At 41.7% G+C, this 17689-nt stretch overlaps 1 protein-coding gene across 3 annotated transcripts; it reads right to left on the bottom strand.

Moving 5' to 3' along the window:
- Positions 1-311: 311 nt before the first annotated feature.
- LOC125432566 (intracisternal A particle-promoted polypeptide) lies at positions 312-16106 on the bottom strand. 3 transcript variants are annotated; one of them, XM_048496233.1, is made up of 9 exons: positions 15781-16106; positions 14045-14411; positions 12874-13305; positions 11680-11835; positions 10004-10171; positions 7612-7749; positions 6675-6797; positions 4030-4250; positions 312-1369 (listed from the first exon to the last, which is right to left on the bottom strand). In XM_048496233.1, exons 2-9 carry the CDS (start codon positions 14334-14336, stop codon positions 1145-1147), a joined length of 1755 nt encoding a protein of 584 aa, XP_048352190.1. In that variant the 5' UTR covers positions 14337-14411; positions 15781-16106; the 3' UTR covers positions 312-1144. The 3 variants fall into 3 exon arrangements, with proteins under 3 accessions (XP_048352190.1, XP_048352191.1, XP_048352192.1); XM_048496234.1 differs by having other exon boundaries at positions 14045-14390; XM_048496235.1 differs by lacking the exon at positions 10004-10171.
- Between the last annotated feature and the right edge of the window lie 1583 nt (positions 16107-17689).

Genomic DNA, 17689 nt, shown 5'->3' with positions numbered 1-17689 from the left:
TTGTTTTGTCCTTCAAAAGTTGATTTCAAACATTTACAGTTATTGGCAGTTTAAAATTCAAGTTCTATTCCTGTTATAAGATTTTCTTCACCATTTCTTCTGTGGCAAACATATGTTTACAAAGAAAAAAAGAGTAAGCTATATAAACACCAATGCCAGCATGTATAAGAGCCCACAAAGACTAAATAAATTCTTCACATTACAGCTACAGTAACTGAAGAAGAGTTGGTTTTTATATCCCACTTTTCTTTACTGTAAGGAGTCTCAAATGGCATACAACCACTTTTCCTCCCCCCCCCCCATAACAGGCACCTTGTGAGGCAGATGGGGCTGAGATAGTTCTGAGAGAACTGTGAGTGGCCCAAGATCACCCAGATTCATGCGGAAGTGTGAGAAATCAAACCCAGTTCTCCAGATTAGAATCCACCTACTCCTACCCACTACGCCATGCAGGGTCTCTACAGCATCTATATTTGTGTATGGATTCTTGCCTGCCACAATCCTTGGAGGTTTTCTAGTGTGCTGGACTTGGGATAAAGCATTCCTTATAGAGTCTCACTCTCTCAGCAGTTTAGCCCACATACCAATTTTTGTGCAGAGTTTTTCTTTTTTAAAATAAAAATTGTCATCCTCAAAAGACTGAGATTACATTACTCAGCTTCAAAATGAGTACCAGTGAAATCCACTGGCCTTTGAAAAAAACAGAAGGGACAATTTTTCTTTTTTTAAAAAAAGGTCTTTCAAAAAGTTTCTGGAGTGTGAAAAATTTGAGCAAACCCCATTGCTTAGGAACTTCCATTACGAAATGACCTGGTTAAATTATCATTAACTGCTACACTTCAAGCACTGTAAAATTCTAGTCATCCAAACTGGACCCTATTCTATGAAAAAGAGGAGGTTATTTAACTTGCGTCAAGTGCGAGCATCATCAAACGCTTTTATGGCTTTAGAATGATGCATGGATTATGCTTCAGATAGAAACCTTAAGTCTTCAGCAGGCACTGTAGTCACTGGAATGAGCACAACTGAAGTCTCCTCCATCTCTAGACAACAGTCTTCTTTCTTAGTGCCCAAATCCTTTTCACAGAATACTTAATGTCCACTCCCCAATCCCTGCTGATTTTTTTTACAAGGATTGTCTTCTTCAAAGCACTGCTACACCTCCTTCACAGCGGCTGGTGATCATGTTAGCGATTTCAGTCCAAGTATCCATGTGTGGATTATAAACTTCAACAGAGTCTGAAGTTACTGGGGCAGCAGAATCAAAACTAGCAGTCCTGCCTCCCGTGGCGTACAGGAGGCCATTTACAGCAGCAACACACACACCAGCTCTTGGAGCCTTCATTGAAGCAACTTCCACCCATTTCTCCTGAAAAAAAAAAACATTTTAAAAATTGTTATCTATGTAAAATTTTTGTTCCACAAAGCTGTAGGTGAAGAATTTATTTCAACTGTGAACTCTGGGTAAAACATACAAACAGAACGATGGGAGAATATGTGATTAAAAAGTCTCAAAGTTCTAGTCTTAAATTCTAATCTTGAAGAGAACTTTATAAAATGAATGGTACTTACAACCAGAGAAATTGGCAAAAATGTATAAAAATGTTTCAAATCAGTGTCGGAAATGTGAACATCATGAAGGCTCATTTCATTATCTATGATGGACTTGTAAGGAAACTAAAAATTTCTGGACACAAATGTATGCAGTAATCCAGAAGATTTTAAAGACTGATATACAAATGAAACCAGAAGTGTATCTTTTGGGGTTTAGACATTTTTTTTTCCTGTTGGTCCAGTGAGATAAGCAAATTATAACTGGAGGAAGCACATCTGGAATATTATATGCACAAAAATGGAAAACTTCATCCATACCTACAACTAAAGATTGGCTCGTGAAATTATTGGAACTGGCAGAGATGGTAAAACTTACACCTTTGATTAGAGAAAAGACCTTATCTAAATTCACAGATAATTGGAAACCCTTTTTGTGCAAAATTGAAATAAATGAATTGATGATTTGTGGTTTTGATGAGTAGAAGATCAAAGAAAAGGATTTAAGAGGAAAAGTGTGAATTGTTTTAAGGATATTAATGAAGAGTTAATTTCTATTTTGACTGTAAGTAAGCAAGTGGTAAACATTTGTGTGACTATATTTGGTGCAGAGGAAATTGGGAGCCATTTTGTGTGTTTTTTCTTTTTTTTGTAATGTGACTTTCTTTTTGTCTTTAGGATATTGGTTTCTTTATGTCATTTAATAAGTCTTAATAAAATGTTTAAAAATGTTATTTATGAAATACATTCTAATTCAGAAAAGCATTCTAACTATTTAATATTAAATGAATTGATACAAGGTGTTACACAAAAATGGTTTTGCCAAATTGGCCATCTTAAGGGTGAAATGGAAGGGGGGAGGTGACCTAACCAACATGTTTGATTAAATATAAAAGCAATGACCCAGTAAAAGATTGAAATGGAGTGCAAAATATGTGTTTGTATATTGATACAATTTAAATTAAAAATCTAAAAAAATCAAAGCCCAACAGAGACTCAGATGTGGTCTTTTCTGTTACTCTGAGCTCTGAACAGCTGAGTGACTGAGCCACTTTTGGAGGGCATTGGTTTGCTAGCTGATGCTGCAGCTAGGAAGCCATTTGTCTTGACACCTGGGGGCCAGAGGAAAAGCTTCCAGAGGCCAGATGTGCTTCCCCCAGCCACAACTTGCCAACCTCTCTAGCAACCACCTCATATACACTTTATAATTGTCCTAACAAAAGTCACTGGACCAACAGAAAGGAGAAAAAGAGGCTGATATTAATGTCTACGGTCACAAGAATGCTCAAATCACCTCTCACCACCTCCATTCTACTGAACAGGTCTAGACATGTCCGAGAGTCAAGACCAGGGGTCCCCAAACTTTTTAAACAGGGGGCCAGTTCACGCATGGCCAGAGCCCAGCCGGGGGCCGGACCAAGTGCCGCCCGCGGGGGGGGGGGCGCCATCCATCCGCCCTCGACCCGCCCCTGGCCGAGCCCCCCACCCCCGCGGTCCCCTTCCAATCCGGCCCTGAAGCTCCGCCGCCTTTCTCTCTCCCCCCCTTGCTGCATTGGTACGGTCCCCTCCGGCCGCTTGGAATGAGCAGCGAGTCGCCCGTGCTTAATGCTGTTTGTAAACCTGGGGAAAAGGAGATAGAGTAGGGGGAGATCCGCTTTTGCCCAGCGGGCTGGATAAATGTCTTCCGGGGGCCTGATTTGGCCCCCGGGCCGTAGTTTGGGGACCCCTGGTCAAGACTAATGTAGTCCTTTCTCCTGTTTGGCGCTGAAAAGCAGAAAAGGCTTTCCTGAGAAGGCTGGTGACTAGAATTGCCCAGTGTAAGACATGTAAAACACTTGAAACAGAAGGCAGCCCTGCTGTGATCCACACGAATACTACGCCAATGCATTACAACTTCCTAGGCCTCTGGGTGAGGCTTGAATTGTAATGAAAGGCCAACAACCAGATAAAGAACTGTCAGCTGTGATATCAAACAATATAATGAACAATGACTAGTTTGAGCCTTTAATGAAGATGTGATATATTTCTTTCACTACACCATGGCAATAACATTCATCAGTTACCATATTTTAATTCTGTAGCAGTATGAAGATAAAAAGTATTCTGACCATTGTTATCCTGTTTCCCCGAAAGTAAGCCCTAGCATGATTTTTTGAGGATACTTGGAAATATAAGCCCTACTCCAAAAATAAGCCCTAGATACAGATTCCCTGGTGCAGCTGATCTGGTCACGTGGGGGTGCAAAATCATGGAAAAAATAAAGACACCCCCAGAAAATAAGCCCTAACGCATCTTTTGGAGTAAAAATTAATACTCTGTCTTATTTTTGGGGAAACACGGTGGCTTCTGTCAGGTTTCTGTGGCATGAAATGCATGAATTGGAGTGAGAAGGTAGTAGGTTTACAAATATGCCCAACTCAAGTCGGAGACTATGCAAATGAACATACTATAATCTGATTTGTGGGAATTCAACACTACCTCTTCAAAGGAGTATTTCTCAACAGTTGGGAGTGCATCTTGAGTCTCATTCCATCCTCCAATGGCATAAATACAGTCGTTCAAAGAAGCCACACCCAGGTATGCCCTTCTGGTACTCATTGCAGGAAGTGCAGCCCAGCACTTAGAAATTGGATCGTAGACTTCCACAGAACACAGTTCTATTCCTTCATTGCCAATGCCTCCAACAACATAAATTAAACCTGGAACCAAACAGTTTCTATTAAATCCATGCAACCTGAATGTTGACTATAAAGGGGACTTACAGGAAACAGGTCCTGCTAATGATCCAATCTACGGCCCAGTTACTTCAGATAATTTCAGGGACCTTTATTAATAGGACAGTTTATGAATCACAGTTGAAGGGAGTTCCTTCGTTAGGATGATACCGCCCAGGAAAATAGCAAAAATATTTTCCTGTTAAGTTACCTGACTACACTGGCTCCAGGTCAAGATGCAGAGACCAGTGTAGCCCAGAAGTTCCTATGACCCACAAATGTGATTTTATTGATGTTCCCAAACAGGTTTTGTCCCCTGATCTGCTCTGTTAAATACGTATTATGCTTTTTGTACTAAGTCTAGTATGCCCAGCTTAAGTTTAGCCTTGGTTAAGTTAAGCAAAATGTCATTTTAGGTAAACTGTATTGGGAAAATGTAATGGCTTAGAATGGTGAATATTAGAGGCACAAGGAAGTTGGCTCTGGAATTCAGTTCGAGCCAGCCCCCAGCCCACTTCCCAGCTGAAACAAAGACCCTCTTTGGTTTTGCAAATCGAGTTTGATGACAGCGCCCAGAGGTCCCAGCAGTTGGAGAACGTGTCGGGATCGTCATTGGACTGTTTAAACTCTCTTTTGTTACTGGACTGAGGTGCGGGAGCCTCAGATCATAACTTAAGGAAACAGCCATCTGATAAAGTAGATAACTGGGTGCAGTAGCGAGCCCACCCAGATTCTCTGAATGGACCTTCTCCGCTCTCCTTTCAGCACCATTGCGAAGTCTCGGGGGAAGATGCTTGACAGCGGGATTTCGTGATCCCATTCACAAAAGTTGAAATTGTATCTGTCTTTTGTATTGATGTTTCTTTATTGGTGTTCGGTAGGGGACCTACCCCCTACCTGCCCCCTTTACCTGCCCCTTTGCTCTCTTTGATGTTGGTGTATAAAAGTTCTTGCGCTTGGTTACGAGAGTGCGATTCTCCTGCACGAGCTGTCACCATCGCTTCCGAATAAAATACTCTGCCTTGAAGAAACACCGGCTTCCTGCGCCTCACTATGTTGCTGAGCTGAAATCACTTATTGTTACCCGAGAAACAGTGGTAACAAGGATTCATTTTCTGTTTGCATATTGTCTTTCAAGACTGCACTCTGGGAGGATACCAGGCTTTCTGAGCACTCTAAACACAATATTTTGAGCTAGAAAAATACTTGCCCTAACAATGCATTCAGTACTATTGCAATTGATGGGTGGAACATAATGGTATAATCGTTCTGAGCTTCTGCTGGATGCTGTTTGTGGCCCTGGCTGCCCACACTATCTTTCAATTTGTATTCCTGGTCCCAAAACATTATTCATTGAATAACTTACGCTGTATGATTACATTTTCCCCCTTTACTCTATATAATTCATCTTCAGCCTCAGTGAGAAAGGCAGGCTATAAATAAGATACACAAACAGACAATTAAATAGCAATGAGCAACTCCTTCCCACCTTCCCACCATTTTGAAAACTTACTGTTTCTTTTTTAAAAGTTCATCTCAGAAACAATTCAGTGATTTTTAAAAATTATTTGTCTTCTTCCTCTTGCCTGCAATGCAAATTCTGCACTATAGTCACTTGACCCACAATAGTCACTTGACACCCTACCAAGAGGTGACATCACCTTAATCCTAACCATCCCTTTGCCCTGGAGGGATGGAGACGCAGTACCTTACTTAGCAGTATAGACACACCATTGCCTTCATAGATAATTTTAAAGCCCTCAGTCAATTTGTGTAAAGCTGTTAGAGAATAGGTATAATCCAGTGGCACAGAGCACAGTAAGAACATATAGGGATATAGATGGTACAGTTTGAAGAAGTATCTGGCTAGAAGAAAACTATGATATATGCTCTACAACTGGTGAGGGACTAAGATCTAGGAAATAACTTGTTAGGATCTCCAAACCACAAAAGTGGAAAGGGTTCACATCAAAAGTAAACGAACTATTTGTCACACCTGCTCTCTATTACACTTTTTGACTGTCAGGGCTGTTCAACAGTGGAATTCATGGCCTTGGAGAGTTGTGGAGTCTCCTTCTTTGAATGTTTTTAAACAGAAGCTGAATGAACATATGTTGGGAGTGCTTTGATTGTGTGTTCCTGCATGGCGGGGGTTGGACTTGATGGCCCTTGGGGTCTCTTCCAACTCTATGACCCTATTCCTACATTTTTTGCTTTTTTGGCTTTAGCGTTGTAGTATTGGTGTTGAACATAACTGGATGCTCCTTCTTTCCTCCATTTATTCTTTCATGTGGGAATTCTCAACAAAAATGTAATAGAGAGCAGGTGTGACAAATAGATTATACTTATTCTCTGTTACAATAAACAGAAATTGGACTTTACACATATGCCACCACTGGGATAACTCACCTTGTAGTTCACAGCATCCAAAATTGTAACGAGGCACTGCCATGCGATCCACCACTTCCCAGTTATTCTCATCAGGATCAAAACGCTCAACTGAAGTGCCAATCTCTGCTCCAACCCAACCTCCTGCAACCAAAGGACGCAAAAAGACATGTAATACAACATGGAAGTTTTACACAGCACAGTTTTTTTAAATACACGTAAATACACATAAATGCATCAAGATACTATCAATGGCTTTCATAGCTGGAACTGACTAGTTGTTATGGGTTTTCCAGGATGTATGGCTATAGTTGGTAGTTTTTGCTCCTAATGTTTCACTCGCACCTATGTCATGGTACGCCTCTAAAGACAACAGCCACAGATGTGGCTGAAACATTAGGAGCAAAAGCTATCAATCCATCGTCACACACAAAAGCCAATGCAACAAGAGTTAAATTACAGGACCATGCTTACAAAGTTATATTCTAGACAATTCCTTTGTTTTCTACAGACATTGTTCTTAAAAATCTCAAGATTCAAAGTTCTTTGGAAGTGGGTAAAAAAGGTGCATGGCTTACACATCAAAGTTCTTCCACAACAGTCACTGAGACAAACCACCATCATCCATTTCCCCACAAGATCCGGTTTTATGGACTGAGAAATGTCATTTCGCAGACTTAATTCCTTAATAAATCATGCAATGAGTAGGCAAGTTGCAGGTTAGGGAGTACTTTGCTTTCAGCTACTTTATCAGCATGTATTCATGGTTGAACATTTTGAAGTCTTAATGCAGGAAAACCTCTGTATTTGATTTTTGCTAAAAACAATATTCTGCTAGAAAAGCTAATTGTTAGTTACTGCTGATATATGCTGGCGTTATTTCTGTTCCCATTGGTATACAATGCTAATGAAGTACTGCTCTGAGTTTAAGGATTGGCTGATCAATGAAAAGACTTGCCAAAAGCATAAATGGCTCCATAACAGGCACACACTCCTAATCCACAGCGAGGATGGTTCATAGATGCTATAGCTGCCCACTGCTTCGTAACAGGATCATAGCGTTCAGTACAGTCAAAAATCATAGAATCTTTTTCACCTTAGGAGAGAGGCAAAACACAAAGGAGTTAAGAATCTGATGTAAATAAGGTGGTGTTCACCCAAAGTCCATCCACTTGAAAGACTTAATACAAGTTACAAAATTACCACTCCATTGGTCAGGTCAAACAAAGGTTCTCTCCATGCCAAGAGTCTGAACCTCTAACCAGCTTTTAGTAATTTTCTACTAAAAACAAACTAAGGGACACAGTAAATCACAGCTATATGTGTGATGCTGGAAATAAAAATTCTCCAATAAACATAAATTATGCTCATCAGGCCATCCTGGACATATATGCAATAGTTACATTTGTGGAGAATACAAAACATCAGGAAGAACTGAAGGGCTAAATGGTAAAAGGAAAAAGAGAAAGTATGCACAAGACACAGTCCTGGCAGAATGACGGTACTAGGAATCACGGGAAAGGGCAAGAAGCCCATAACTTCCCGGACCACTCATAACTGCAATAACAAGGGATGGAGACTTGTTTAACTTTTTAAATGAGAAAGCTTATATTTGCTCCAACATCTGTCCTGTGACACCATCTTGCTCTGCCTATGGTCTGATGCTATTTAGGCCTGGTCTGCTGAGTGGACATGGAAGGCCTTCTTTTATTGGCTGGACTAGATATTCTTTAATGTTTTCTATCTCTGTAACTACATGGACCAGCCACAGAATAAGAGTCAGAATAGTATAGTGGTTAAAGCACTGGATTGGGATCTGTGAAACCCCAGTTCTCAATGCTCAGGTGAAGAAAAACTTCAAAAAAAAAGGATATGGACATTAAAAGGAATGAGTGCTAAGCATTTCTGAATGTCACAAAAATACAGATGCAAACTATGTAAGCAGTAAATATAAATGTTGCAATTCTTTTAACTGCAACTCAACCCCAGTAGTTACCATTTGATTTATAAATGAAATTTTAAGTAGTTTTTGTCTTGTAAATCTTATGGTCCAGTAAGTAATGCATCACGAGAATGTTACTGGAAGTGGATGTGTTTTGTAAAGAATGCATTTCAAACTAATAGAGAGTACAAAAACTTCTGCATTAGTAAACTTCAGAAGCCCAGAAAAACAAATTACAAATCAAATCCTTTACTCTTCTCTGCATTTTCCCCCCCACTACATACCAAATATAGTTTTTACTGCTGGCAGAAATTTTACCACATCCATAGCCAGGGCAGCTGAGATAAAGGACAGCTCCATCCTGGATGCGGCCTACGATGTCTGATGTACCAAGTGACAAAGGAAAGAAAACTATACAAAGGCAAGGAAACCATACAAAACCTGCTGAAAATGATTACTGAATCTCAACACTAAATCATGTTTTAGCACCAATATCACAGGGAACAAGAAAATGATTTGAAGCAGAAGAAGAAGAAGAGTTTGGATTTATATCCCCCCTTTCTCTCCTGCAGGAGACTCAAAGGGGTTTACAATCTCCTTGCCCTTCCCCCGTCACAACAAACACACTGTGAGGTAGGTGGGGCTGAGAGAGCTCCGAGAAGCTGTGACTAGCCCAAGGTCACCCAGCTGGCGTGTGTGTACAGTGTACAGGCTAATCTGAATTCCCCAGATAAGCCTCCACAGCTCAGGCGGCAGAGCTGGGAATCAAACCCGGTTCCTCCAGATTAGATACACGAGCTCTTAACCTCCTACGCCACCAATATTTGCCTGGTCAAACACAAAGTTTTAGCAAGTTTCTTAATTATGTATATGTCCATGTAAATATGCATGCACGAGACAGACAGATGTAATAATACACAGGCTTCAGGAGGGTGAAAACACATGGTACAAGTTTCTTCCTCCACTTCTCACTATGAAAGGAGAAAGACATTTCACAGCCCTCCTCCAGAAATAGAGGCAGATAATGAAGGACAAAACACTGAAAAAAGCTGAGAAGGCATGGCCCATTTTTTATTATTATTCTGGATGACCAGATGTGTTGTTGGGAAACTGTTTCATTGTGTTTGTCTATGAATTTTTGTAAGCAAACACACATCTCTCCCCAAGACAGTGGGCTTGTGCCTGCATGGTGCTGGGGTGTCCAGTCTCACCCTAGCAGCCCCAACTGCTCACAGATACTCTGTCTGCCAAACTCTGGACATCACTGCATCTTTGATGTACTCCAGTTTTAGACACAACATGATATATCTGCCTATGGCTGAGTTCTTACATTTAATGAAAAGGCTGATGGACACATAGTAAAGAATCATATATTGTCCCTACCCCTCCAGGGATTTTTCACTCTTACCTCCTATAGCGTAGACCATTCCTCCTACTACGACAACTCCCAGCCCACTGCGAGCCTGGTGTAAGGAAGACACAGTAGTCCAGTACTGACTGAAAGTGTCAAAACGCTCTACACAACTGAGGGCTCTGCTGTCACTCCAACGGCCTCCCTGCAGACGAGTATATCCCCCTATTAAAGAAGCAGACACAGTGTAAATGCCTTTCAGGGTTCTATTCAGCATTTCTTGTGCTTTAACTTGATTATCTTCATTTGAATGTACATATGCACTTCACCTCTGTGTCGCTTACTGGATTTATCAGCAGCCTCTGACACTATGGGCCATGCTCCCTCGTTCAGGGATTCAGAGACAGAAATGTGATGGTCTTAAATCGTTACTTATGGATTGGTCTTAGAAAGTTGTTGTTGGAGACTAATTGTCATCAGTGTGGGACTTGTCCTGGATGGTTCCACAAAGTTTCGTCTTATCCCCCATGCTATTTAATCTCTATGTAAAGCACTTAGGAGAAATCATTCATGGTTTTGAAGCAAGCTGCTATCGACATACTGACAACACCCACCTGTACATTTCTTTATCCAAATTGCCCAGGATTGCTGCAGAGGTCCTGAGCTACTCCCTGACTCTTGTGGTTAAATGGCTAAACTGAAACTGAATCAGGACAAGACAGAAGTGATGCTGGTTGGGAAGGCTGATGTTTTGAAGGACATTTGACAGGATTCAACTGACCATCACTGATTCAGTTAAGAGCCTAAGAACTGATGCAGCTGCAAACCCTGCCACTCTCCTCCATTTTCATTTAGACCATAAGATGGCACCTTACCTTGACTCAATCAGTCTGGCCATGTGGATCCATCATGCAGTAATCTCAAGGTTTGGCTACTGTATTGGAAACTCCAACAAGAACAGAATGCCACAGCTCACTTATTATTGAGAGCTTGGGAGAGTATATATGTTATGCTTACTCTCTAGGTGCTCCATGGGCTATTGAGCAACTAACTGGGTTCAACTCAAGAAACTAGTTATCACCTACAAAGCCCTCCAATTTGGACCCACTTATCTGCAAGACCATCTCTCCTGCTATGCTCACTGAACAGCTTCACTCATCTGAGCAAATTCCTCAGAAGGTGCCTCCTTGCAAATGGGTTAAACCAACAGCAGCCCTTATCCAAACTTTCTCTATTGTGCCTTGTGAAACAGCCTGCCTGAGGAGGTCAGAAAGGCTCCTATGAATCTTCTGACAGTCTGCAAATGATGTAAAATAGGATTGTTCAGGAGGGCATTTTCACAAAGAAAACAGAGCTATGGTATAACAGAATGGTTCAAAATTGTATTTTCATAAAGATATACTGCTTACTGTATGTATTATCTTGCTTTGGTTGCCTTTCTTCTATTTTGGCAAACCATTTTCCGCAGTGTTTATGGTATGTCATGTCTTAAGACTGGTCTTGTGCATGTGTGTGTATGTTCACATTCACTGTCTTCTAATTTTGTAATTCTAGTCCTGTTGCATTGCCTGTTGGATGTCTTATTCTGACTGGCTGCACTGTTTTTATATTTTGGGAACTGTTTTGATTATCAGAGAGAAAGGCAGGCTATGAATAAAGTAATAAAATAAATAAATACAGTTTTTCAGGCTTTGAAGAAATCCAAAACGCTAAACAAGGAGACTGGACCTTACCTACGGCATAAAGATACTTCCTGGCTTTCCTCCGAGGACGAGACTTGGATGGCTGCAGGAAACTGCTCACCTTGTTCTCTTTGAGAGACTTAGACACTTCACAGTATTCTTTTAACAGAGTTTGAAGAGCCACTCGAAGACTGAAATCAGGAACCCCTAGAGAGTGCAAAACAACTGAACTATTAGTAACAGCCACTCCATTAAAAAGTTGTGCATGCGTGTCGTTTCGAGTAATGAAATTAAACTTCCCCATCCCACAAGTTCAAAAGCGGTAACAATAATAATATAAAAAATTCATACACATCATTTCCCCCTCCGTGCTGAACCCCAATGATTACTTATTTCCTTCATACCCCAACTTTATTTCCAAAAGGGACACAAAGCAATTTACATTGTTCTCCTAACAATCCTGTAAGGTAGGCTCGGAAGAGACTGGCCGACTTGCCCAAGTTCACCCAGCAAACTTCCAAGGCACAATGGTGATTTGAATTTGGGTCTCCCAGAACCTAGTTCAACATTCTAATCATTGTATTGTCAAAGGCTTTCACGGCCAGATTCAACTGGTTGTGGTGGGTTTTCCGGGCTGTGTGGCTGTGGTCTGGCTGTGGCCACAGTGTGTAACAGACTTCCCTCTGTGATACACCTCTGAAGATGCCAACCACAGATGCAGGCGAAACGTTAGGAACAAGATCCACCAGACCACGACCACACAGCCCAGAAAACCCACCACAACCATTCTAATCATTATACAGACTCAAATTAAAACCTGCTGCATTCTTTCACACTCAGATTTTGATGAGTCTGCAGAGGAAAAAAGGTTTTCTAGATAGGCTTACAACATTGTAAAATCAATTATAAAATTAGTTAAACCCACAAATAAACATGTATAAAAACCAGCAATTAAGCCAGATTAACTAATACAGAGGCCTTATGTCAAACCAGATTAACTAACACAGAGGCCTTATGTCAAACCAGAGTTCCTTAATGCATAAGCCATGTTTGTTATCTATCAATGTTACCAATCAAGCCACTAATACTTCAAAGGGGCACCCCATTATTGTAGCAGCTACACTTCACAAACTCAATCCCCTAAACTTCTACTACAGTTCTACATGGAGAGTTACACCAGCCCACTGCAATCATGATGTGAAAGTACACAGTATTTAAATTTGCATACTGCTAACTCTTAGTTACCTTCTATGTACTTTAAAAGTCTTTGTGGAGGTAGTAAAGGAAATCTAACTGTATCCAGCACTTCTACCACATGTTTCTTTCTTCTTCCCAGATCCTTTAGGATCCATTGCATTGCTGCTATGAAAACCTGGTATTCATCTTCTATGCTCAGCTCCTCACTTCGTAAAATCTTAACAAGCTGGTCTTTTGTCAGTGCCAGGAATTCCTCTCCATTCTGGATTTCCAGGAAGTGGGCATGGATGTAATTCTCTGTGAATTCCATCAGATCATGACAGGCAATTTGCTCGGAGAATTGGAAGAGTCCAATGCAGTTTGTGGGGTCAATCTGTCCCTTTAGAAATTCACAGCAAAGGTTCACCACTTCAATGAGCTGGAACATGTCTGCCGCCACAATCAGCTCCTGAACATTATTCTCGCCAATGCTGACTAGGCCTGGGTGCACAACAAGGCAGACCATTTTTCAGACAATATAAAATCTTGTTAACTTATGGTTTCCCCACATAAACCAGTAATATCTCATGTGGCACGATTGTTATGTTACTAATATCTTAGAGGGGAATCAGCACACATTAAAATAATTAACTAATTAGACAAGGCAAAAGCATTTACACTTCCCTCTTTTTCTTATATACACAGAACTCCCTGCCCATAGAAAAAATGGCATGAAAAGAGAAGCTTAGGCTAGAACCCTTCTTCCAAATCCGCTTCCTTTCTAGACATGAGACTCTTTAAAGTCATGCGAGACCCCACTTGTATTCCCTAGTACAGTACAGAGAAGAGTCTTGTCTTTGCATTTGCTTTTTGTGAGACACAGATCTGTTATCTGCTGCACAGGAGAAAGAATGCCACATTCTCTGAAACAATGGCTTCTTGCATTATTTTAACAAGGAAGTAAGAAAAACCAGGGTTCCTTTGATGAGAGTCCCACTGACAACATGTATGTTTAAGTCTTAATCCTTAACATCACCCTCAGTACAGAGGCAGATGTGCAGAAACAACAGATGGTCTCCAACTGCTGTCGACACAGGTAACTCTTTTGTTTACCTAATGATGGGATTGCCTGTAAAATAGTTAATATTAAGTGAACTAAAATATTTGGACAGAGGAAAATGGACTACTAAGGCATTGCCATAAAGAATAACAAGAGATAATGTTGTACAAATTAGTCTACCTGTGTAAATGAAGTCCAACAGGATCTGAAAGATGTCAGCATCCACTCCTAGGATCGGCACAACATCCTTCGAGGACTCTTTCATCCCTCCAGCAAACAGAGCAGCAAAGTAAGGGCTGCTTGCAGCCAGGACAAGTCGATGGACCTTAAATTCTTCATCACCAATCTGGAGCTGCACGTCACAGAAGTGGTGTCCACATCTCATTTTATTAATCTGGGCCAGTATAAGATGAGCATGTCTGTCTGCCAAAAAGGGGGACTCACTTGTGCTGGGATAAGCCATGCAAGCCATGATGCGGTCAGAGAGAAAGCAACTGACTGATCCCCATCTTTATCCACCAGCAACCTCAGAAGAGAAAGGAAAAATCTGAAAATGACAGTTCTAATTATCAAGACATCGCTTTGGTATAACTTTAGTTTAAAAGAAAAACTACCTAACTCAGATACCATTCCAGGAACAGTAGTAGCAACATGGTCTCAAATCATATTTCATAAGCCTTTAGAACGTCATCCACCTTGAAGCTTGCCTGGCAGAAACTTGTCCTAGGCCCGGGCTTGCTCCTGGGAAACCATTCTCAAGATTGCAGCCTTAGGCAACAGGATGGCATGCAAGGGAGGGGAGGGGAGGGGGCCTGGCATCTGGACATGGCCCACCCACCCCTAGCGGAGGGAGGGGTAGGAGTGAGGGTGGCATGCAAGGGAGGGGAGGGGTGGTGGTGGTAAAAAAACCATCTCTTTTTACCTGGGCTTTTAACTGAGGGGTTCCATCTTTTATAGCTGTTTTGGATTTTGTTTTAGTATGCTGGACATTGTTTTATGTCAATGACTGATTTATTATTGATAACTTTAAATGCTGCTGTTTTATTATTTTATTGTATTGTGTTTATTTTGAATTGATTCAGGTTGCCTGCTCGATAACAGATGTAGCTGACAGGGACAAAAGACAAATGGTAGCAGTAGGCATGGTGTTAATGTGGCTAACAGTAGTCATATTCACAGTAAGTCACCTAGTGCCCTTTAAACATTTTACTTCATACTGGAGAAGTGCCCCTTTTCATATATAGCACCTCCACTAATGGAAGTAAGTTTTTCAGATAAAATCAGACCCACAGATTTCAAAATTATTTATGTTCAAACAACGTCAGTGTAGGGTTGAGACCCTAATAGTACAAAACATATGTCAGACACAACACAAACTATATCTGTAATTGATGCTTAAGTTCTAGGAAGATACTGGAATTTCATTACCTCAAGACCAATCTACAGAAAGACACCACAAATGGAGGAGGCAGATAAATGCTGGCTGGACTCCAGAAGTACGCAGCCCATACTGCAAGCCCAATTCTATGTTATAAGATATCATTAACTATGGAAATAAAATAATGTTGAATTCATAAGTCATGCAATTGTGTTATGGACTAAGGTAGGGAAACGTGTTGTTAACAGGTTTTTACAGGGCCAGAAAAATTATGCTCAGGCCATGAGGGCAAATAATGGACATCCTATGATGTTCAACATGCCTACCAAATGGGAATAGCCGATGAACCAAGAAACCACGGGGGGATCACGAAGTGGTCGCTAACCATCGCTCGGGGAACTGCTCTTTTAAAAGGCGGGACCTCAGGCGGTCTTCAGTCTCCCTGAAAACCCACCCATCCCCTTCCAATTTGAAAATCCACAGCGTGAAATTACACAACATTAAGGGAAAACACTTTGCACATGCTTAAAAAACGTGCCTCTGTTTGCGTCGAAGGCGGCAGCATTCATTTGAGCCTCTGCATCTCGGTACAGTGGCTCAGCTGAAGCCATCCAGGGTTCCCCTTGGGCGAAGGAAAAGACGACCTTGCGGTTCTTCTTCGCATCCGTCTCCAAATATATTTGTCGCTACAGATCTCCAGCCTGGATTGTCACGGATTCCTGGACGCAAGAGAGAGGGCGACAGTATCGCCTTCCTCTCCCCACTCAGTAGCTGGACTCCACCATCCCCGGCGCCACATTTCCCGAAGCGGAGAGGCAACCATTCAACGCTCTTCTGCGCAATTCACATGGCGCATGTCGGGACCCAAGGTGGCGTTTGCGCAGTGCCGGATGTGCTGCACTGAACTCCTAAGGCTTGTTGTTGGAGTAAGCAGGTTCGCGGGATACCGGTTAACGTCGGGATTTCGTGGCGCTGCTTGGTTGTGGTTGTTTTTTTTTGGGGGGGGGGGCAGTTTCTTCTCCTCAGTGCCTAGCGTAGATCCTGCATCCCTGCTTTTTAACTAGGAAAGAGGAGCTCATCCATGGAATGGGGAAAGAAAGAAGAATTTAGAATTTTAGGAAATTGGCTGACGGGAGAGAAATTACAGTAAGGACTCTAGAACCCCCCCCCCCTAAAACACCCCCCACCTTTTTCTGGGATTCTTTCACATTCTGCCTGTGTCTTTAAGTGATGCTAATCAGTCAAGATTTAATCATTCTCAGCTGCCATGCCTGATCTCCACCATTCCCTTTTACCATTCCTTTATATACAAAGAAATAACTGAACAGGCTTCTAGGCCCCACCCCCCATTGATAGTCTCTGGGGCGGGGGACGTTCTGCACCTTGGAGCCCAAATGTAGCGGACCTGCTTTTTAAAAAAGGAGCAAATAGAGAAAAGCAGCTCACTGCACAATCTTTCTTCCTTGTGGATGCCTGGGGAGAAGAAGAGAGGACTGCCCCCAACCCATCTTGCACAACTTCTCTTTTCTTGCTACACATCAGAGTCATGCAGCCAGGGGACACAGGGGAAGCCTAATTACAATGTAAATGTTCATTTTACTAAAAGTTAAAAAATAATAGCAATATAAATTTTGAGATTTTTCAGCTGATCTATGTTATATATATCACTTCTGTACGATTTTTCTTTTCAAAATTGCCAAATCTGTAGTATGTAACTGCAAATACAGGAAGCGGCTCGTTGGTCTTGCCATAAAACTACAATGAAAAGGCACCAGGCAAAGGCAGCTAGGAATACAGCAAAGTGCTTTTCCCCATGACCCCCCCCCTTGTAAAAAAAAAAACCCTGTGGTTCCTTTAAAATTCAGCTTACTTTCCTTTTAGCCAAGTGGTGCTAGGGCCAACAAGAGGCTTGGGTCAGGGACAACTTAGGCCTGGAAGAGAACACACCCTTCCTGGCCCCAGCCTCTTGTTGGCCATGGCACTTCTCAGCTAACCTGGAAGGAAAGTAAGCTGAATTTTAAAAGAATGGCTCCTTTAAAATTCAGGTTATTTTCCTTCTAGCATCGTCCCCTCTCACTACGCCCATAAAGGCAGCTATCAATCTGCTGCATTGACAGGCATATCTTGAGCTAACCAATTATTGATGGCAGCATGATGTTCACTCTCACTCTCTCACCAAATTAACCGACACTAGCAAAAAACTGGCAATCTTCAGTCTTGCATTGGACAGGGCAGTGACACAGAAGGAGTGAAACTCCGAAGCGAGGGGAAAGCATTGGAGTTTCTCCTCATTCTCAAACTGCAGGGCTTCTGGGATATTTGGCACTACAAGTAGGATTACATCAGTACAGAAATCTCAGATTTGGAGGAAACTTACTCTCGCTGTGGGGCAGAGCACCAGTGAATAATCAGCCAGCTTTGTTTTTTCAGCTGTTTTCAAACTTCTG

Source organism: Sphaerodactylus townsendi, linkage group LG05 (assembly GCF_021028975.2).
Source record: "Sphaerodactylus townsendi isolate TG3544 linkage group LG05, MPM_Stown_v2.3, whole genome shotgun sequence".
Lineage (NCBI taxonomy): Eukaryota > Metazoa > Chordata > Lepidosauria > Squamata > Sphaerodactylidae > Sphaerodactylus > Sphaerodactylus townsendi.
This window is presented reverse-complemented; position numbering and strand designations above follow the sequence as displayed.